Source organism: Rhincodon typus, chromosome 14 (assembly GCF_021869965.1).
Source record: "Rhincodon typus isolate 14 chromosome 14, sRhiTyp1.1, whole genome shotgun sequence".
Taxonomy (NCBI): Eukaryota; Metazoa; Chordata; class Chondrichthyes; order Orectolobiformes; family Rhincodontidae; genus Rhincodon; species Rhincodon typus.
Genome location: NC_063345.1, coordinates 16680709 through 16703795, shown reverse-complemented (window position 1 = coordinate 16703795; position 23087 = coordinate 16680709). Strand labels below are relative to the sequence as shown.

The 23087-nt window shown below is 41.8% G+C and overlaps 1 protein-coding gene across 1 annotated transcript in view; it reads right to left on the bottom strand.

Moving 5' to 3' along the window:
* Nucleotides 1–23087, bottom strand: part of LOC109927454 (arrestin-C-like) — a 52600-nt gene that overhangs the window by 4804 nt on the left and 24709 nt on the right. Inside the window, exons 9-15 of the mRNA XM_020527480.2 lie at nt 21596–21680; nt 20334–20406; nt 14387–14524; nt 9181–9264; nt 8115–8138; nt 7300–7352; nt 4804–4813 (exon numbers count right to left, since the gene is read on the bottom strand). Coding sequence (XP_020383069.1) covers nt 4804–4813; nt 7300–7352; nt 8115–8138; nt 9181–9264; nt 14387–14524; nt 20334–20406; nt 21596–21680 — 467 coding nt within the window. The remainder of the gene's footprint in view (nt 1–4803; nt 4814–7299; nt 7353–8114; nt 8139–9180; nt 9265–14386; nt 14525–20333; nt 20407–21595; nt 21681–23087) is intronic.

Sequence of the window (23087 nt, the reverse complement as noted above, 5' to 3'; positions counted from 1 at the left end):
GTTAAGGGGTGATCTACTTGAGGCCTTCATGATATTAACGGGAAATACAGGGGAGATAAAGATAAACTATTTCCACTGGATCAAGATTCCATAACTGGGGGCACATTCTAAGAATTAGGGCCAGGCCATTCAGGAGAGATGTTAGAAAGCATCTGTATAGACAAAGAGTAGTGAAGATTTGAAACTCTCTTCCTCAACAGTGGTCAATGCTAATTCAATTGTTCAATTTAAATCTGAGATAGACAAATTTTTAATAAACAAGGGTATCAAGGGGTATAGGCCCAAGGCAGACATATAGAGTTAGGCCACAGATCAGTCATGGTCTTATTGAATGGTGGAGCAGGCTCGAAGGGCTGAATGAACTACTCCTGTTCCTGTTCCTATAATCCATGGCAGCTGATACCGCCTTGTACCTAAAAATTTCAACTCATGACCCCATTTCAGGTAGCAACTCACACTTTGGGAAGCACTGTTCTAATGAAGCTAGATCTGAAATCCTTTGCTTTTCCACATTCCCAAGTCTCCGGTACAAAAATATAAGTCTTGGTTTCTCTCAGGAAACATATATCTCCTAAGATCAATTACTAACTACCACTGATCTACCCAACAGCCATCTTGCCAATACAGCTGAAAAATAAAGCATGTTGCCAAAGCATTTATCTAGCTTTAATCAGTTTAAAATTCTTGAAGAAGAGTCATTTTGGATTAGAATCATTAACAGATCCAGCCGGACCAGTTAAGTCTCTCCAGCACTTTCTGTATTTATGAAAGGAAAAAGTACCAATTTCAAATGAGTGGCCATTGTTTACCCAATATTTTTGCAATCCAACAGGCACCAAAGAACTGATGTACCAAAATAATGAGCTCTATGATAGCTGGACTTCAGGGATTAAGTTATGAGGAAAGATTAGGCCAATTGAGCCTGTTTTCTCCAGAATTTAGAAAGGTGAAGGGTGATCTGATCAAAGTCTTCAAAATATTAAATGGATAAAACAGTGTAGATAAAGACCAACTATTACTGTTGGTTGGGTATTCTACAAGAAGGGGACATAGTCTAAGAATTAGGGCCACACCATTCAGGGGAGATGTTAGGAGGCACTTCTACACACAAAGGGTGGTGGATGTTTGGAACTCTTTTCCACAATTGGCAGTGGATGCAGGATCAGATGTTTCTTTTTAAATCAGAAATAGATAATTTTTGTGAAGCAAAGTTATTGAGGAATATAGGCCTAAGGCACATATATGGATTTAGGGCACAGATCAGCCATGGCCTCGTTGAATACTAGAACAGACTTGAAGGGCTGAATGGCCTGCCCCATTCCTATTTTTCTATGTTCTATGATGAAAACCTGCATTGAAAAAATAAAGAATTTTCAGCTGATAAGTCTTTGGTGCTGAAGCAAGAGTTTTTATCTGTAATTATTTGGTTCTCTCATTTCAGTTATAGAGGCCTGGGGTTTGGAAAGGTTAATATTCAGCAGTGTCCTCTCAACTGGCTTAACAACAAACTTAATCACTTTTAATAAGGGAACAGCCATAAGGGTAGGGCTTTGCAGAACTTCAAGCCTACGAAATTCAAAGAAGACCAACTGATAGAAAATCAGTCAAACAGAAAGCCATGCAGAAGAGAACAGCTTTGATTGTTCCTGGTCATAGAGTCATAGAGATGTACAGCATGGAAACAGACCCTTCGGTCCAACTCACCTATGCTGACCAGATATCCTAGATAAATCTAGTCCCATTGGCCAGCATTCGGCCCATATCTCTCTAAACCCTTCCTACTCATATACCCATCCAGATGCCTTTTAAATGTTGTAATCGTACCAGCCTCCACCACTTCCTCTGGCAGCTCATTCCATACACACATCAACCTCTACATGAAAGAGTTGCCCCTTAGGTCCCTTTTAAATCTTTTCCCTCTCACCTTAAACCTATGTCCGCTAGTTTAGGACTCCCCTACCCCAGGGAAAAGACCTTGTTTATTCGCCCTATCCATGCCCCTCATCATTTTATAAACCTCTATGAGGTCACCCCTCAGCCTTCCACGCTCCAGGGAAAATGGCCCCACCCTATTCAGACTCTCTCTGTAGCTCAAACCTTCCAACCCTGTCAACAACCTTGTAAATCTTTTGGATTTCTAATGGACATTAATAAAAAAGACAGAATGCAAGACCTGAGATCTGCATGGCCTGGGCTAATTGTGTTAAAATAAGCATTGGTTTAGATTTGGATGATGGAATCAGACTCGACCAGTGCAAACCCAGCTTCAGAAAAACTAAAGCCACAGTTAGCAATATTTTCTCACTGTGTGCTCTCAGTTAACAGGATGTGCTGTTCAAATCCACAACCTTTACATTTTAAATTTAAAAAATCACTCTCAGTATTTTACAAATGTGGATTTGACACACATTCATTATTCTATTAAGTAAAATGTGGGAGTAATGGAACAATTTAGAAACCAGACCAGCTAAAATCATTGAGCTAATACTTGAATGGAGTAGCTACAGAGAAAAAGCATTGTATTTACATAGGATCCAGCAAATGGATAGAGATGGTGGTACAGATCAGGCCAGCAATGTATGGAGTGTATTATAAACTTCAGGGACAGAAAGAAGCCCATACATCTCAATCTTGTAAACTAAAAATCTGGAAATAAAATACTACAACATAGAAAGAGGTTATTGAGCTCATGGGTCACATGCTGGATCTTTGAAGTTTCCCAAAATCCAATTCACCTACTCTTTCTTCATCACCTCACAGTTTCTTCTCAATTACTTATCCAGATTCTTTGTACAAGCTACTGGAGAATCTGATTTTCAGGCTGTGCATGCCACATTGTAATGATTTGATTTATCAAAAAGAGTTTCCTTCTCTTCCCTCTGGTACTTTACTTCTAGCACTTGGCTATCTTTCTTACAGTTGTGAACAACTCTAAATCGGAACATGTTTCAGTTAACTTTCTCCAATAATAGGCAAGCTCCACTATGTCTCTGACTTTTGAACGAACCTGTTGGTCAAACAAACCAAGGAAGTTTACATTCAGCTGAACCCACCATTCATTTCAAGAACACAAGGCAACTACATCTTGAGCGTAATAATTTGAGCGCTTAATCCAGGCCAATACTTCAGTCCAGTACGGAGAGACTGCTGCACCATCAATGATGTCGGTCTTTCAGATGAGACAATAAATCTCCAATTCTCTTAGGTAGACACAAAATATGTCAATATTTGAGAAAAAGTGCGACTATTTTACTTGGTGTCCTGACCAATACTGATCCCCCAATCTACATCACTAACAAAAGTTACCTCTTACTGGTGTTTATGAGATCTTATTGCTTTTTAAATTGGCCGTCCAATTTCCAAAGTTAAAATAGTCACGATGTATTCTTCCAAATTAATTCATTGGATAAAAATTGATGTCCTTAGGTTGTGAAATGACCTTTTTTTAAATATGTATGTATGATATATATTATATATGAAATTATATGCAGTGACTTTACATGGAATACTGAATGCTTCTTTTCTTATGAAGCATACCTCCTCTAAATTAATGCCAGCAATGATGGAGCAGATTTATGACATAACAAGCCATTGGGTAGGACATCCAATACCATCCACCATTTGTCAAATCCACCCTTGTACCGTTTAGATTTTTCTGTTTTTTTGTGCGGCTAGTTGCTGGAATCATGAACGGGTAACATCACAGAATCAACGCACCTGGAATCTGAGTGAACTTGGCAACTAACTGCCCACCACTATATCATTGTGGCTGGACTGTTAATTCAGAGACCCAGGTTTGGATCTCGCCACGACAGATGGTGGAATTGGAATGCAATAAAAATCTGGAATTAAGAGTCTAATGATGACCATTGTCAGATGGTTCATGTTAGGGAAGGAAACTTCCATCCTTACCTGGTCTGGCCGACATGTGACTCCAGACCCACAGCAATGTGGTTGAGTCTTAACTTCCCCTTGGGCAACTAAGGATGGGCAATAAATGCTAGCCCAACCAGACATGCCTGCATTCCCAAGAATGAATGAAAAATAGATTAAAGGATTGTGGTATTGATAGCATCACGACTGAGGGGAAACCTCACAACCTTTAAAAAGTGCATGAATGAGCACTTGAAATGTCATTACAGTCAAGGCAATGGGCCATGTGCCAGAAACTGGGACTAGTGTAGATTGGTCAGCAACAGACTTGATAGATCAAAGGCCCCCTTCTGTGTAGGACTCTATGACTCTGTGACTGAGAAGGAAGTGTAAATTAGAGTGAATGCAATGTAAAATCACAGAGGGCAATAAAGAGAGCAAGAAGGATTAGATTAAAGAGAATAGAAAGAAAAATTAAAATCATTTTATGTTGCATTTTAAAATCTCCAACAACAATTAAAACCTGAAGCAATGAGGCAACACAGAGAGGTTGACACAGTAATTAACACTTATAATATTGACTGAATTGGATAAAATGTAACTTTGGCAGTAGGTTTAGTTTGTATCTCTTGTGGGAATACAGCAAATTCATGGTTTTCATGGTGGGAGGCAGTAGGGAGAAGATGGCAGTCAGTGTAACACAGTTTTTACAAACCTAATGCTTGACTGATGTGGCTGTGACAAGAAATTTTGAATTTTCAAATATAACCTTGCTTCTGCTCTACGTCTGAAGTTGCACCATTTACAAATTTACAATGGCGAGTGCCATTACCTTGATGGCATGATATGACCAATAGCTGTTTTTCAATGAGTATAGAAACCATCCATATATCATATGAGAACAGCTCTCTTTCTTTATTGCAGACTTACCAGACATTGACTGGAAATTAATTGAAGCAGTGAAAGAAATAAAAAGGGAGAAAATAGCAGGTTAGTAAATGGTAGTGTGCTGTTCACCGATGTCATAAATTAGATCAAATCTACAATACTTTGTTCTCAATCATTCTTGAGGCAGAACTATCAGGCAATAGCTAAGCTGAGTACCATGTGATGTATATCCTCTAGGCTGAGGCTGCTGCAATGGTCATTAATGTGACTGTATCAAAAAGCTAGATTAGTCTGATTAAGGGGCAGGCAATGGTATTATCGCTGGACTGTTAATCCAGAGACCCAGATAATGTTCTGGGGGCCCAGGTTTGAATCCTGCCATGGCAGATGGTGGAATTTGAATTAAAAACAAAAAAAATCTGTAAGTCTAATCTTGACCATGATTCCATTGTCAATTGTCAGGAAAACCCATCTGATTCATTAATGTCCTTTAGGGAAGGGAACTACCATCCTTCCCTGGTCTGGCCTACATGTGACTCCAAACCCACAGCGATGTGGTTGACTTTTAACTGCCCTCTGGGCAATTAGGGACAGGTAATAAATGCTGGCCTAACCAACAATGCCCTCATCCCATGAATGAAATTTTTATAAAATTTAACTTTAGTTCCCAAGACCCCCATGGCAGCACAGTGGCTCAGTGGTTAGCACTGCTGCCTCACAGTGCCAGGCACCCGAGTTTGATTCCCACCCTCAGATGACTGTCTTGTGGAGTTTATACATTCTTCCCATGTCTGCATGGGTTTCCTCTGGATGCTCTGGTTTCCTCCTGGTAGATTGGCCACACTAAATTGCTCATAGTGTCCAGGGATGTGTAGGTTAGGTGGATTGGCCGTATTTATGGGGATAGGGTAGGGAGGTAGTTCCGGGGGGGTGGGGGGGAGGGGTTGCTCTTCAGAGGGTCAGTGCCGACTCGATGGTCCAAATGGCCTGCTTCCACCCTGTAGGGATTCTATTATTATGCAGGGGAAGCAGTTGAGATTGCAGCCATAGCCCTGTAATTCCTGTGGTAACATTCATGTACGTGCATGTTAAAATTAAGGTTCACTTGTGTTAGTTTCTATCACCCACAGAGCCTCCTTCCGATGCATTTAAAAGTGGAGAGGAGATATATCCTATTTTCCACATAAAATAAAAGCAAAGTATTGTAGAAACAGAAACAAAAACTTCTGGAGAAAGTCAACGGGTTTGGCAGCATGTCTGAAAAGAAAAGTTAATGTTTCAAGTTTGATGTGGGTTCCGAAGAAAAGTTATACTGGACTTGAAATTTGAATGCTGTTTCTCTCCCTGTAGATACTGCCAGACTTGTTGAGCTTCTCCAGTACTTTTCAGTTTTAATTCCCTACCCTGTCTATCTTCAATTGAATTCCTCACTATTTATGCATTGATATGAGTAGCCCAATTTTTCAGGTTTTAAGGGACATTTCTGAGAGGCTAAACGGAATAAGATGCAGGATAATGCAGACTAGTCCAAGATTACAAATTTCATTTGAATTCTTTATGGGTGTGAAAGCACTGTTTGAGAAATCAAGTTTTAGGATTAAAAACAATAATCCAGGCATCACCAAGTTTAAAATGAGTAGTCAGTAAATTAAACAAACAAACATTGTGACAGAAGGAAAGATGAAAGAAGGTTATGCAATCTATAGTCTTGCTAAAGCTTCTTAGGAAATGACAGCATCTGTGGAAGGAAAGAAACATTTCGGCACTGTGAACTTCATCAGAATGGAAAGCTAGAGACCTGACACATTAACTCTATTTCTCTCTCCACAGGCACTGCCAGACCTGTTGAGTATTTCCAGTCTTTTCAGTTTTCATTTTGGATCACCTTCATCCACCATATTTTGTTTTGAGATTAGTAACTGGTGTGGAATATAGGCGAGAAGAGAACCAGTGTGTCAGATTGTGAAAATGAAAAGGTCAAGTAGTACTGAGCAGAAAGACAAAAGCACAATATTGGCAGATAGCTTGGTTTTAATTCAGTTTTCAATGGGTGGTGGTGTGCCAATGGGTGGCATGTTGGTGGGAAATACTGGAAAAAAATCACACAGTGGAAATTACCCATTAAGACCAAGTCGTCAGCAATGTCTTGTGGATGGTCACTTGAATGGCAAGCGGAGGGGCAGGAGCAGTGGCTTAGTGGAGATATCTAAGCTTCCTTTTTGAGCCTGAATGTGTACTCTTCTGTCATTTTCTGACTGCACGAAAGAATTTAATGACAAAACCTCTCTATGTAGTTTTGATCTGATAGAAATGCTTGACAGGAAACTCATTCCAGCTTCTCCTGCAGGCTGCTGAACTCTATGGCTCATTTTCAGCCTGGTCAAAATCCACCTCCTGGCAAAAGATTGCAATCAGGCCCAAAGTTGCAACTATTCTCAATAATATATTCGCTAAAGCTGGGATTGTAAGTTGTCCTGGTGCTGGAATTAGAATCTGCAATAAGTGAAAAGCGTGTTCTGGTATCTGAACAGTACTTACCCTCCAAAGGTTTAGGATGCATCAGGCAAAAGGGAATTTCGACAGACACCTCACTAAAATACAATAGAAAAAGAGTCACATAAAAGAGGAAAACATAATTATAATCAGAATGCTTAACCAGTGAAAAATATCAACTGACCAGAAAATTTACTGGATAAGCCACTTAAATACTTTGTTTACAAAAGCAGGTCAGAAGCTTGGAATTCTACAGAGAATAAGTCACTTCCTGACTCAGCAATGCTTGTCCACCATCAGAGCCACAATTCTGGAGTGTAATGAAATACCATCTACTTGTCTGGGTGAGTCAAGCTACATGAACACACAAGAAATTTGACACCATCTAAGACAAAACAACACACTTCATTAATACCCCAATCACCATCTTGAACATTCACTTCCTCCATCATTCATGAGGAATGATAGCACAGTGTATCATCTAGATGTATCTGCTGCCAAACCTGCAGTGTTTAACACCTAGAAGGACAAGGACAGCAGACGCATGGGAACACCACCAGTTGCAAGTGTCTTTCCAAGCCACACATCATTCTAACTTGGAAATATGTCACTATTCATTCGCTGTGCAAAATCCCGGAATGCTCTTCCCAACAGCACTGCAGGTGTACCTGCAGGAGATGGATTGTAGCAGTTCAAGAAGATAGCTCACCATCTCAAGATCAAGGGCAACATGGTCAGTCTACCAATGATATTCACATCTCTTGAACAATCAAAGATAAAACCCAGCAGTATATTCAGGAGCGACATTGTTCCCACGGTCAGGATTGTTGAGTATTGATAGCTGATGCTTCCTCACTTACCTTGAAGTGAGGTCTCCCAAGATCCTGAAGGAAAAAATAAAGTGAGAAAAAGAAGGAGAAATAAGGAAACAAACACAACAAGATTGGTAAATAAACATAAGAAACAGAAATAAGCCTTGAAATATCATCCAGATACTACCCATTTAAGTACACTACTTGGGTTACTTCACTATGAGCGGAGAGTGTGTGCCCATTTTCAGTTGGAAACATATCACTCACATTAAAAATGAACAAGAGATATGAAGCAGGCATTAGGTGTTTTGCATGTTTGAGTAAGAGGCCACTGTTTAGTTCTGACAAAGGGTTCTTTGAACTGTATTTGCTTTATCTCACCATATCAAACTTAACCTTTTAACCCTTTCCCCTTCATCTGCTTGTCCTTAAATGTCAGTGAAGATTCTATCTAAAGAGACTAGGAAGAGTGGGGCAGGTGAGGGGGCAGCAGTGGGTGGTGAGAGCGGGGCCGGTGAGGGGACAGTGGGCGGTGAGAGCGGGGCCGGTGAGGGGACAGCGGGCAGTGAGAGCGGGGCCGGTGAGGGGGCAGTGGACAGTGAGAGCGGGGCCGGTGAGGGGGCAGTGGGCGGTGGTGAGAATGGTGAGAATGGGCCTTTCATGTGGTGGCTGTGGCCTCCCCAGGTGTCCTAGTGATTGGCGCGGTGCCTGCACTGTTGTGGAGGTGGGACTTGGGACTCTAAGATCTGAGCATTTTTTTTCTTGTTTACCTTTTGGCTCTGTTAAATCTTTTAATTCTAGTTTTTGCAACGAAGTGGGCGCCAGTGAATAGCAACTTTGTGCACTTTTCACTGTACTTAATATATTCCGATACTTAGTACCTGTGACAAATAAATAAATCTATAGAAAGGGAAAGTGTACAAATACAGAACAGGAGATTGTGGAACCATTCCATACAGTGCATCAGGCAGCATCAGTCTCACCGGCAATTTATTTTCAGGATTGTGTCCAGAAATGTCTTAAATCTAACGCCTTATTTTAAATTCATTAACCAATCCCACCGCATCTAGATTTGCATTTGGCATAAAACAATGCTTGCAATATGAAGACTTACCCTCCCCTGGAAACTATCACCTTCACTCTGAGCAGATAAGACACCAGGATTCCAAGGACCTCTTTATCCAGTTGTGGACTGAGTCTATAAAGGTTCAGAAGCAAAAACATAAGTGGAAAAAGTGGTCATGGTGAGGAAAGGAAGTTGTACCCTAGACTGGACAGATTGAAGAAGAATTTATCAATCCCTTTGAGATGCCTTTGGAGATTGCAGGGCAAGCAAAATTAAATAACCATTTGTCGGGCCAGGTTTTGCTGATGCGTTTCCACTTTCAGACACTTTTCCCAGGGCAGGCAGAGTCCAATGTCAATGACCCAGCCAATGTTGGCACAAAGCCCCATTGAAGTGACAAAATGTCAACTAATGCAATCTTCACACCACAAATTTTCCAGCATGACAGGCACAAAATGGTTGTGTTGGCTTTCAGATTGGCACAAACATAATGCAATCAGGTTTGAGGTGAAAATGCTGAACTTTAATACTGCCATCAAAATGTCATCAGAAAGTGGTGAAAATGGGGGAGATGATGGCCCAGTGTTGTTGTTGCTAGACTATTAATTTGAGGAATAATCTGGGAACTTGGGTTGGAATTTAAATTCAGTTTTTAACAATATCTGGAATTAAGAGTCGAATGATGACTGTGAAATCACTATTGGAAAAATCCATCTGATTCACTAATAACAAAAACAAAGTTGCTGGAAAAGCTCAGCAGGTCTGGCAGCATCTGTGAAGGAGAAAACAGAGTTAACGTTTCGGGTCCGGTGACCCTTCCTCAGAACTGATGGTGGCTGGGAAAATGTCAGTTTATATGCAGAAAATAGGGAAGTGTGTGGGGTAGGGAGTAAATAGGATAGGGCCCAAAGAGAGAGAAAGACAGTTGGATAGACAAAAGAGTTGCTAACGATCAGGCTGGGAGGGTGAATAGTTGTTAATGGGGGCTGTTAGTGACTAACAACAGGGGGTGTGTAATGGCAGACTATGTGGTAACAAGGCCTGGTGTGTGGGGTGACTGGCCACTAAAATCCATTACAAACTCACTGACTCCCACAGCTACCTGGACTGCACATCCTCACACCCCACTTCCTGTAAAGACTCCATCCCATTCTCTCAGTTCCTCCGTCTCCGTTGCATATGTTCAGATGAGGCCAACTTCGACAAGGGAGATTCCGAAATGTCCACCTTCGTCCTCAACCAAGGATTCCCCAGCTCCATTGTCGACAGGGCCCTCAACTGGGTCTGACCCATCTCCCACACTTTCGCCCTCACCCCTTCTCTTCCCTCCCGCAACGGCAACAGGGTTCCCCTTATCCTCACCTAAAAACCCACCAGCACCAACATCCAGAAGATCATCAGATGCCCTTTCCGCCACCTCCAGCAAGATGCCACCACCAGACACATATTCCCCTCCCCTCCCTTGTCCGCCTTCCGCAGGGACCGTTCCCTCTGGGACACCCTGGTCCACACTTCCTTCACCCCCAACACCTCCCCACAGCCCTAAGGCACCTTCCCCTGTAACCGGCGAAGGTGCAACACCTGCCCATTTACCTCCTCCCTCCCCAGTATCCAAGGGCCCAAACATACCTTCCAGGTGAAGCAACACTTCACCTGCACTTCCCAGAATCTAGTCTACTGCATTCGCTGCTCACAATGTGGTCTCCTCTACATTGGGGAAACAAAGCATAGACTGGCTGACCGCTTCACAGAACATCTACGTTCTGCTTGCAAAAAAGACCCTGAATCCCCTGTTGTCTGCCACTTCAATGCACCACCCCATTCTCTGGCCAACATCTCTGTCTCTAGCTTGCTGCAGTATTCCAGTGAAGCTCAATGCAAGCTGGAAGAACAACACCACATTTTCCTCTTGGGGACCCTCCAGCCCTCCGGACTCAATATTGAGTTCAATAATTTTAGGGCTTAAACTCTCCCATGTCCCAGCCCCCAAACCCACACACCAGGCCTTGTTACCACATAGCCTGCCATTACACACCCACTGTTGTTAGTCACTAACAGTCCCCATTAACAACTATTCACCCTCCCAGCCTGATCGTTAGCAACTCCTTTGTCTATCCAACTGTCTTTCTCTCTCTTTGGGCTCTATCCTATCATTTACTCCCTACCCCACCCACCTCCCTATTTTCTGCATATAAACTGACATTTTCCCAGCCACCATCAGTTCTGAGGAAGGGTCACCGGACCCAAAACGTTAACTCTGTTTTCTCCTTCACAGATGCTGCCAGACCTGCTGAGCTTTTCCAGCAACTTTGTTTTTGTTCCTGATTTACAGCATCTGCAGTTCTTTTGGTTTTTATTTTGATTCACCAATATACTTTAGTGAAGGAAAGTACTGTACTTACCTGGTCTAACCTACATGTGACTCCAGACCCACAGCATTATGGTTGACTCTTAAGTGCCCTCTAAAACGACCTAGCAAGCCACTCAGTTGAATCAATTGCTAGAAAGTCTCAAATGAATGTGAAACTGGAAGGACCACCTGGTTTCCTACAAGCACATGGACTGGGGAGGGAGGGGTCTTTAAGAAAGCAGCTCACTACTCCACTCCCTTCTTAAGGGCAACTAGGAATGGACACTAAATATTGGCCCAGCCAGCAGCATCTCATAAATTATTTTGATGAAATGGTTGCCCTATTGAGAGAACACCGGGGTCCCAGCCACTAGAGAGTGGTGCTGAGCTTCATGGACTATCCACACTTCCACAATTTAGAGAAGGCAGGGGAGTTCAGAGAAGACTGAGGTGTCCAGGCCTTTTCATGTTTAAGTGGCAAGGCCTTCCGCTGGTGGAGGCTTGCCATTGCGTGACAATCTCCTGGAGCGCTATTGATAGTGCTGACTGCAATACAATGGTAGCTGTTTTCCACAACGTTCCGGTCCCTCCATTATATCCCTCTGTTACCTGCTGCATTTCCCTAATGGGCATTCTCACCCCAGTACAGTGAAAGTTGCCAGCTGCCTTTGTCCTTTCAACTTCTAAGCTGATTATCCACCCATTGAATCATGTTGGAAAAGTCCATTCCATGGACCACAAGTCCCTCAATGGGATTCAAAACTGAAGCCTCTGGCCCAGAAGTAGGGACTAAGCCCACTGTACTATAAGGTCTCACTATCCCTGTAAATGGTGTGTATACCAAATTAACCTCCTGCCTTCTCAGTCCCCCTGATGTTCTTCATTGGACACAGATCCCAAAAGCAGGCTTTTAGTTGGCTTCCTTAGGATGAATTGAAGCAAAAATTTGTAACAGATGAACAAACGAGTTTGAAACCAAAAATGATCTGGACACCAGAACATTCTCTAAGTCTCGAAAATTCTCCTCAATCAGGCAGTATACAGGATGTTTGAGTGTTTATTTTCTCTCGGTCTAACTGGTTGTCACCAACTACCTTCAATCACATTGCAAATTATTTCTCACACTTTCTTTCACATTTCATGGTATCCCATTGGATCTAGCACACCACATTATGGACAGGTAGGAGCAGATTAGGTAGTGTTTCAATGGAGGAGAGGACAGATTGGACAGTGGAAAGATTGTGAAGGCCCTGGACAAAGGTTTGGGTAGGCAGAATATCAAGGCAAGCTGAAGGCTCAAGGAAAACACCAGTGGGTTGAGATCATGGTGAGCCTTGAAAGAACTCTGATGGACCAAAACTTAGGTAGGACTATGATGGGATGTTCATTGAGTAAGGTTGTGATAAGGATGACTGTCAGACTTGAAATGATGCTGAGACAGCTTGAGGTGGAGGCTGATGGTAAAGATAGTTGTACAGGGTTAGATTGGTGGTCAGAACACAAAGTGAAATCAGGAGAATTGGAGATATCAGGGCAGAATTATGATGAAGGTGTTTCACTGATAACAAAAGTTTGCATACAATGTTGTGAAAAAAGTCCCAATTATTTTTATAGACATTTGGTGGAACTTAAATATTTTCGAAAATGAAAGAAAATTTTTGTCAAAGATTTTAACACAGAAACATAGAAGATAGGAGCAGGAGGAGGCCACTTGGCCCTTTGAGTGTGCTCAGCATTCTTCATGATTATGGCTGATCATCCAACTTAATAGCCTAATCCTGCTTTCTCCCCATAACCTTTGATCCCATTCACCCCAACTGCTATTTCTAGTTGCCTCTTGAATACATTCAATGTTTTGGCATCAACTACTTCCTGTGGTAATGAATTCCACAGGCGCACCATTCTTTGGGTGAAGAAATGTCTCCTCATCTCTGTCCTAAATGGTCCACCCCAAATCTCATACTGTGACCCCTGGTTCTGGACACACCCACCATTGGGAACATCCTCCCTGCATCTATCCTGTCCAGTCCTGTTAGAATTTTATAAGTCTCTCTGAGATTCGAACCCCCCCTCATTCGTCTGAACTCTAGCAAAAACAATCCCAACTTAGTCAATCTCCCCTTATGCGTCAGACCCACCATTCCCAGAATCAGCCTGGTAAACCTTTGCTGCACTTCCTTGAGACTAAAACTGCCTACAATATTCTAGGTGTGGTCTCACCAAAGCCCTGTACAACTGCAACAACACATTCCTGCTCCTGTACTCGAAACCTCTCACAATGAAGGCCAACATACCATTTGCCTTGTTTACCGCCTGCTGCACCTACATGCTTACCCTCAGCGACTGGTGCACAAGGACACCCAGGTCCCACTGCACACTCCCCTCTCCCAATTTAAAGCCATTCAGGTAGCAATCTGCCTTCTTGTTTTTGTTTCCAAAGTGAATAACCTCACATTTATCCAAATTATACTGTATCTACCATTGATTTGCACACTCACCCAACCTGGGGAGATCATTTTGTTTGCAGGACAATTTGCAAGAACTGTTCTGAGGAATGCAAGATGAAAAGCTGAAACAAAATGTCATTATTCAGTAATACCTAATTATTCTATTGATAATCATCAGAACATAGGGAAACATTAAGGGATCTTGTGGCACAGTGTTAGTCTCCCTATCCATGAGCCATGAGGTGTGAATTCAGGTCCCATCTGTTCCAGAGATATGTAATAATAATGCTGAACTGGTTGTTGAGAATGTGTATGAATGTTATTGACCAGCTTGACTCAATTTGGATCGGATTACTTCTAAACCTTAATTGATATTTTGTATCAGTTTCTTGAGCGAGTCACTGTGTTTATTTTATGGGGTGTGCACCAGGAGCAGACTGTCACCAATATAACTTACATGGTACTTGAGGCGAGGTTGGTGTCCTGATGTTTGAGTTTGCCATCCAAGGCCAGGCCGCGTTTTTGTCGGTTGTTTGCCAAAGTTGGGGTCAGGCTGTAAACTTTGGTGAAGGTAGAGTTGGGAGCCACAGTGTCACTGAAATCACACATGGTTTACACAATAAAATCAAAATACTTTTACCATGTTAAAGAGGCCTTGTTATAAACAGTTTCCAAAATGGGTTAGGCTGGCATGGAATTCGGGGAACATTTATATATCACTAATAACACGATACCCAGCTGTTTTATCTTAATGGGGTATTAATTATGTTCTCCTTGGGTCAAGCATTGCCTCCAGCTCGACTGCAGATAAGGGCCAGCTCTCTCTGCAACCCAATAACTAAACTGAAAGTTACCTCACAGTGTCACCCTCCATTTTCCCTTGTGAAGGAGGAGCTTATTTTTCTTTGCGGATTCCCACGGTAGGATGGATGAAACTCATGAATCATTATCGAGGGAACAGAAGTGACACAAACACTTGGACTAACGGCAAAGAAAAGAGATCTGAACACACAGACAGATAGACAGACAGACAGACACACATATACACTCAGAGACACTTTTTATGGTTCATACTTAAACAGTTACACAGGAAATGTTAGACAATGCCTGGGTAAAAACACAACAAAATTCCCCAATTACCCTCACCACCCCCCCACTCTCTGATCCCTGACCATCTCCAAAATCACACCCTCAACCCAACCCAACTCCCCATTTAACCTCAGCCAGTTGACTAATCCCCCTGACGCAGTCTGACAACCAACCCAAACACCTCGCTCCCTCCCAGATCACCCAACTACCCATCTGCACATACCTCCAACTTGATCAACTACCAACCCGACCTCCTGACTAACCCCCAACCACATTGACCACTGACTACTGCCCTGACCCACACTCACCCAGCTACTGACCCAATCTGACTACCTTCTCAAAAATCTGACTACCCCCATGCCACCACCCCGTCCCAACCAGAACACTGGACTAAGCTGCTGAACAAGCCCAACTATGCCCCTTGTCACCCAGTTACACTGTAGCCACTCTGACTATTTCCCAAATCTTCTCTGATGGTGGATTTTACTTGTCAACCTCCCCAGACACGATGCTGACTTGACTATTGACCTGACCCAACAACCCCAAACTATCCCATTAGCCTCCTGACTCAACCCACCTACATCTCAATCCAATTAACCACTCATGCACCTAGCCATTCACCCACCTCGCTATTCACGAATCTGTGCATCTTACCCACCCTATCCACCAATGCACTTATCCACTGTCTATTCACTCATTCAGCCACTTCCCATCTCCTCAACTTCAAACCTTACACCTTTAAGCAAACCAGACAGCAGTTAATGCCACAAAAAAGGGAATGTCTTGTCTTACTCTGATTCTACTCCAGTCCAATGGAGTTTCCTGAGGGGTATTGCACTATGAATTTATTTGACAGCTAGGATTATAAGGACTTGGAAGAAATGTGTGCTAGTGTTGATTCAGGGAGACCTTGAAGTGCTGTGGCAATCTGCCCATCGTTGCCACTGCTTGTAAGATTCAGGCCACAATCCCTCAAACAACATGATGTCATTAAGATGTGCTTTGCATCAAAAATGATTTTTAATTCACCAGTTGGGAAAAATGAAATTAACTTTTAAAAACAACTTAAAAAAGAAGAGCCTGAAGGAAACTTGAGATCACAGCCAAAGACGGTTACCCAAATTTGCATTGCTGTGCATTCTACATCCAAATCCAATTAGAATGGAAAATATCTGAAAAAAATACACCAAAGACAATGTTCTCTTAGGCAATGTGGAGACTCATTAAGAGGTATTACAGCAATCAATTTTTGGAGATGGACCATTAAGACTAATCACTTAGAGAATGGAAACCTGGTTGGAAGTGTTTTCCAGACACTAGTTTATCAAATTACTCTTGGAAACCATGGTCAATGACTTTATTTGGATTCCTTTGCTAGGTGAAGATGAAAGGGTAGATCATAAGCTGACCCTTACTATTTTATAAATGCGTGCTTCCTCATAAGAACAAGCAGCTAAGAGAGAAAGAGAAGACCAGAGTGGTTTATTTTTCTTCCTCTCTCTGACTCTTCTTTCTTTCCTCTCTTCTCTCTATCTCAAATTCAACCTAGCAATATAGTCTGCAGAAGATAATTTATATTTGTATGTACGTGAACTTCGAGCATGGGTCTGTGCAAACATCAAGAGTATTTTTTTAATCTTTATCTTAGGTCAGCTTACCTATAATAAGGCTAATCTCTTTGTTAAACTCAAGAAAACCCAACTATTTAGTTCTTTTATAATCAAAGTGGTTAAGCTGTTAAGAATCCATTAAATTGGCAAGTATGTCCTTGACAAAACAAAATAAAACTTATTGTGATCAATCAAGGAGAGGGAAAGAGGGGAGCCATATGACTATTTCCCCATCCTCACCTGATCATAACAAATATGTTACTCGTAATGATGCCCTTAAGATTACTGGACACTTGATCACAGGCTATGTACAACACTTGGTGTCTGTTCTTCAGTCATAGAACATAGAACAGTACAGCACAGGAACAGGCCTTTTGACCCACTTTGTCTGTGCTAATCATGATGCTATTCTAAACTAATGCCATTGGCCTGCACATGGTCAGCACCCCTCTATTCCCTGCATGTCCATGTGTCTGTCTGAATGCCTCTTAAACATTGCTATCGTATATGCTTCTACCACCTCCCTGAGCAGTGCGTTCTGGGCACCTACAACCCTCTGTGTAAATAAAAGTCCCTCGCACATCACCTTTAAACTTCTCACCTTAAACATTTGACCACTAGTATTTGAATTTTCCACCCTGGGAAAAAGACCCTGACTATCGACCATATCCACGCCAATTTTGTATAGTTTTATCAGGTCACCCCTCACACTCCAACACTGTAGTGAAAACAATCCAAGTTTGTCCATTCTTTACTTATAGCTAAAACACTCCAATCCAGCTACGTCTTGGTGAACCTCTTTGGCACGCTTTCCAAAGCTTTTATGTTGTTCCTATAGTGTGAAGGCCAAAACTGCATACAATCCTCCAAATGTGGCCTGACTAAAGCGTTATACAGCTGCAACATGTCTTGCCAACTTTTCTGCTTAATGTCCCGATCAATGAAGAATGTTTGCATTCTTTAACATCTTACCCACTTGTGTTGTCACTTTCAGGAAGGATGGATTTGGACTCCAAGATCCCTCTGTATATCAGTGCCCCTAAGAGTCCTGCCATTTACTGTATGCTTTCCCCTTTCATTTGACTTCCCAAACTGCATCACCTCACACTTGTCTGGAATAAACTCCGTCTGCCATTTCTTCACCCAATTTTCTACCAAACCCATATCCTGCTGCATCCTCTGATAGCCTTCCTCAATATCTACACCTCCACCAACTTTGGTGTCATCTGTAAACTTACTAATCAGATCCTCTGCTTCATGCCATGCGGACTATCCCTAATAAGTCTATTCATTTTTTCAAATGTGAGTAAATCCTGTCCCTAAGAATCTTCTCCAATAATTTCCCTACCACTGACATGAAGTTCACTAGCCTATAATTCCCTGGATTACCTTTGCTGCCCATTTTAAGCAAAGAAATAACATTGGCTATTCTTCAGTCTTCTGGGATCTCACCTGTGGCTGAAGAGGATACAACGATCTCTGCCAAGGCCCAAGCAATCTCCTCCCTTGCCTCCTTCAGTATCCTGGGATAGATCCCATCAGACCCTGGGGATTGATTTACCTTATTGTTTTTTAAGACACCCAACACCATCTCCTTTTTAATACTGATATGCCTGCAGACACGAACAGGACCTCCCTAATCTTACCATCATCCATGACCTTCTCCTTGGTGAATACCGACACAAAGTACTCCTTAAGGACCTCACCTACTTCCTCTGACACCATACATAAATTCCCTCCTTTGTCCTTGAGTGACCTACCTTTTCTCTAGCTAGCCTCTTGCTCCTAATGTCTGAAGAAAATTACTCGGGATTCTCCGTGATCCCACTTGCTAAGTATATTTCATAGCCCCTTCTAACCTTTCTAATTTCTTATTTAAGCACTTTTCTCCTTCTTTCATACTCCTCAAGAGCTGTGTTTGATTTTCATTCCCTAAACCTTATATATGCTTCCTTTTTCTTTTTGAATTAATTTTTAAATCTCTTGTCACCAGGGTTTCTGAATTTTGACATCTTTATTTTTCATCCTGAGAGGAACATGCAGGTCAACTGACCTTTCAAAGACTCCCACATGTCAGATTTGGATTTCCCCTCAAGCAACTGCCCCCAAGCTCCAATTCCTGCCTAAGATAGTTGTAATTAACCTTCACCCAATTTAGCACTTTCACCTGAGGTCCAAACATATCCTTATCCATAATTATCATTAAACCTACAGAATTATTATCATTGTTCCCAAAATGTAATCCTAATAGAAACTTCAATCATCTGGCAAGATTCATTACCCAATAAAATCTCTAGTACAGTCCCTTCCCTAGTTGAACTATTTACATATTGTTTCAAGAAACTCTGCTGGATGCACCTAACATATTCTATCCCATCAAAGCCCCTGGCCCTAAAGGAGTCCCAGTCAATATTACGGAAGTTAAAATCACCCACCACAATAACCCTGTCGTTTTTACATCTTTCCAAGATCTGCATGCATGCTGTTCCTCTATCTCCTACCGGCTACTGGGAGGCCTACAATATAACCCAATCATTGTGACTGCATATTTTTTATTCCCGAGTTCTACCCATATTGCCTTTTTGGATGAGCTGCCTAAGATGTCCTCTCTTCTTGCAGCTTTGACATTTCCCTTAGTCAGTAACGCAATCCCCCTACCCTTTCCATTCTTTTCTATCACACCTGAAACATCCAAACATCATGAAACATGAGTTTTGCCCTTCTCTCAAAAGTCATTCAGAGAAATGAACATAGACAATCAATATCAATTAATATGCTGCTTTCAAATAACTGGTTTTAAAACATTTAGATGCAGAATGCTGATAGTTGTTATGGTGAAATCACCATAATATTGTATTAATAGTCTTGTGGTAGACAACCTGGGGGCACCTCTATTACATAACGATTAAAGGAATTTTTATCTCAGTCCTCACACAAATGAATTCTAGGGATTTCCAGGCAATTTTTCCCCTACTTTTACTATAACTTGCTCTGATGTGTAAAACCAAATGAAAACCCTGTTCACAACTTGTTCTTTACATTTAACTGAATACAACTCTCTTTCTCTTTCTTCTTTTCCATCTGCAAAGATACAATTAAGCTAAATCCCTATGTTTCCCACCACTCCACCATTGTGGTTCTATCCCCATACAACAATATGGACACTTGTATCAGAGGGGACTGCCGCACCTAGACTAGCAATTCGGAGACCCACACTCATGGTCTGTGGATAGAGATTCAAATCCCACCATAGCAGCTTGTTGATTTTAAATTCATTTAATTCTGTAATAAAAAGAAATAATTAGTGATCATAAGACTACCATTAATTTCTTCTAAAAATCTCATCTGGTGTTCTAGCATTAAGGATGACAATCTGTTGTCCAGACTGGCCCACATATGACAGCTTCCCACCTTAAGGTCTGAATATTAAAATGTAGGGTGACACTCCATTACATTATTGAGGAAGCATTGCACTGTAAAAGGTGTAGAGAAAGCTGATAAAGTTCAGTGTAGTGCATTGAGATGAAATGAGTTTTGTGCCACATCACATTTTACTTCCGCAACTAAAATGCATCTAATTATAGTACAGAGTCTAAAGTGCAAAAACACATATAGACGTATAGATATATGCATGTACGCAATTACACGCAAAACACCGTGACAGAGCACTGAACTGATTAATTTCACGAAATAGTTGCAACTTACTTTGGTTCTTCCGAGCATATCATCTTTGCATATTTGTCAAGTTGATAGAGGACTACATCTGTGATCTGATCAACTGATTAGACAAGATGACAATGTAACTTGCAGTAGCTGACAGAGAACACTCATAGCACAATATCAGTAAGGTCCCACAGCTAATCAAATGTTGAGAAATATGCTTTGTCTGTGTGTTTTGCTACTGACTGTCTATCCTTTTCCTGTCTTGGTTTCCACACTTTGGATTCTGATCATGTTCTAACTCCCCTAAACCACCTGGGAGAATGTTTTTGAGCACACAGTAATTTACTGACACGCGCAAACAAAAGGTTGCAGATTAGTAGAACAAAATAGTATTCAATGCTATTGCAAAATGAATGGAATTTTTGCAAGATGACTCAAACAACTTAACACAGACAATGTGTCAGTAATGGGATGAAGCAATTAATAAAGCTTGCAAGTATATTAATAGGCTGCATGGGTTTCCTCCATGTGCTCCGGTTTCCTTCCACAATCCAAAGGTGTGCAGGTTAGGTGGATTGGCTATGCTAACTTGCCCATAGAGTCTAGGGTGGGAAATACAGGGATTGGGTAGGGGGTGAGATGCTCTTCCAAGGGTCTGTGTGGGCTTGATGGGCTGAATGGCCTGCTTCCACACTGTAGGGATTCTATGATTAAGATCACATATAGTCAGGATAGTGAATACAAGCTTATCTGGGCTACATAATGCATTAGCCACTCACTAGAAACTAGATAGTTCTCATTACGATACAATTACCTGCTCAACATGATTAGGTCTGCCATGATGGGATTAGGGGTGGGGGTAGACAACTGAGGTCCAGTGAGGGTTGGAAAGGACTCCTGCCCCTCTTGACCTACACGGGCAACTAAAATCAAATTTAAATTAGCTATCCTGCTGTGCCTCTTCTGGCCTCATGATCTCCCCTCAACCAGATTTGATCTGATGAGGTCTGAGGTCTGTAGCTCCCAGGACTCTATAATTGCAGATAGTGTTCTGAAGAGTCTATGTACACCTTTAAAGTTGGAGCTTGACTTTACCCAAGAAGGGTAACTCTGTTCAAGTTAACATCTGGTCACAGCAGGAACACAATCCCCAGTGGGCATCACTAACTTCATTTTAACCAGACCCTCAGTTTCCACCAGACGGTATGTATTAAATTTGCAACTGTGGCGTCATGCTTTGCATAGAAGGGTGTTCATGTCATAGAAAACCAATACAATGATATAAATGAGGAAGTTGTACCTACCGGATAACTTAATCTTCTTCACCACCTTGCTTGTGTTATTGTTAATGTGGACAGTGACTTTGAGAGGTTCGCCATGATAATACATCTGTAAAGGAATCATATTCAGCTTGTATAGTGCTGTTGACTTTGTGCAAAGCATTTTATTTAGCAGGCTGTGCTGTTCAATTCTTCGAAACATACCAGTTAGATTATAGTGAGATTAAAGAACTGAACTCTCACATTCAGAAGAAAGTGCCTCTGGAAACTTATAACCTTGCACCCCACCCCTTCTGTCACCTCTCAAATTCAACTCTGTTTCAGGTGGCTGAGGAATTTGCTTGACTCATGAATCTAAGAAAATAGGAATTCTATGATTATTAGTATTATCATCATATGTAAAGAACAAAGAACAAACTAAGAACAGTAAAGACAAGAACAGGCTCTTTGTCCACGACACATGATGCCTTTCTAAATTAAAAACCTTTTACTCCTGGGTGGTGTATATCCCTTTATTCCCTGCCTATTCATATATCTGTCAAGATGCCTCGTAATTGTTGCTGTTGTATCTGCCTCCACCACCTACTCTGGCAGTGCATTCCAGGCTCCTTACCACCTTCTGAGTAAAAAAACTTGCCTCTCGCATCTCCTTCAAACGTTCCTCTTTTTAAGCTAAAGCCATGTCCCCTAAAAATTGCCATTTCTATCCTGGGAAAAAGAGTCTGACTATCCATGCCTCTCATAATTTTGTAAACTTCTATCAGGATGCTCCTCATCCTTTGACGTTCAAGGGAAAACAAACCAGGTTTGTCCAATCTCTCTTCATAGCTAATACCCTCCAAACCAAGTGACACAATGGTAAACCTTTTCTGTACCCTTTCCAAAGCCTCCATATGCTTCTGGTAGTGTGGCAACCAGAACTGAATGCAATATTCCAAATGTGGCCTCACCGAAGTTTAGACAGCTGCAAGCAGCAATTAAGCATAAGTTACCAATATAGTGTTCAGTAAAACTGGCCCACAGCTAGAAGCTAAGTGCTAGATTTGGTGGAGCCCAGTATATGCAAGAATGACACAGTAAGTGAAGGCTGAGCATCTGCTGTCTTGGGCTTCACATCTTACCACCTGGGAGACACTGCCACAATGCCCCCAGCATGCTCAGGGGTGGTGTTCATTACCAGTTTTGACATCTTGCTGTTTCCAGCCACCCCTTTAGAGTGGGTATTCGTTTAACAATAACATAAGAGGGTTCTGGAGTTAAATTGATGGTGGTAGAATTAGGGAGGGAGGAATTGGGCAGCATCTTTTGGAGTTTGTTAATTTTTAGGAATTGATGCAATTTTCCAGGAAGTAGTTTGTAATGGACTGCTGTGTGTCCAATGGCCAATTAAGGAAAGTGGATATGGTTCTTGAGGCTGCAGACCCAATCAGAAAGCAGCTTTTTCTGCCTGCTGCCCTTTCTTTGGGACGTGGAGTTTTTTGCTACATTAGCCCTTGGCCTCAGTCTACTTTGGGTC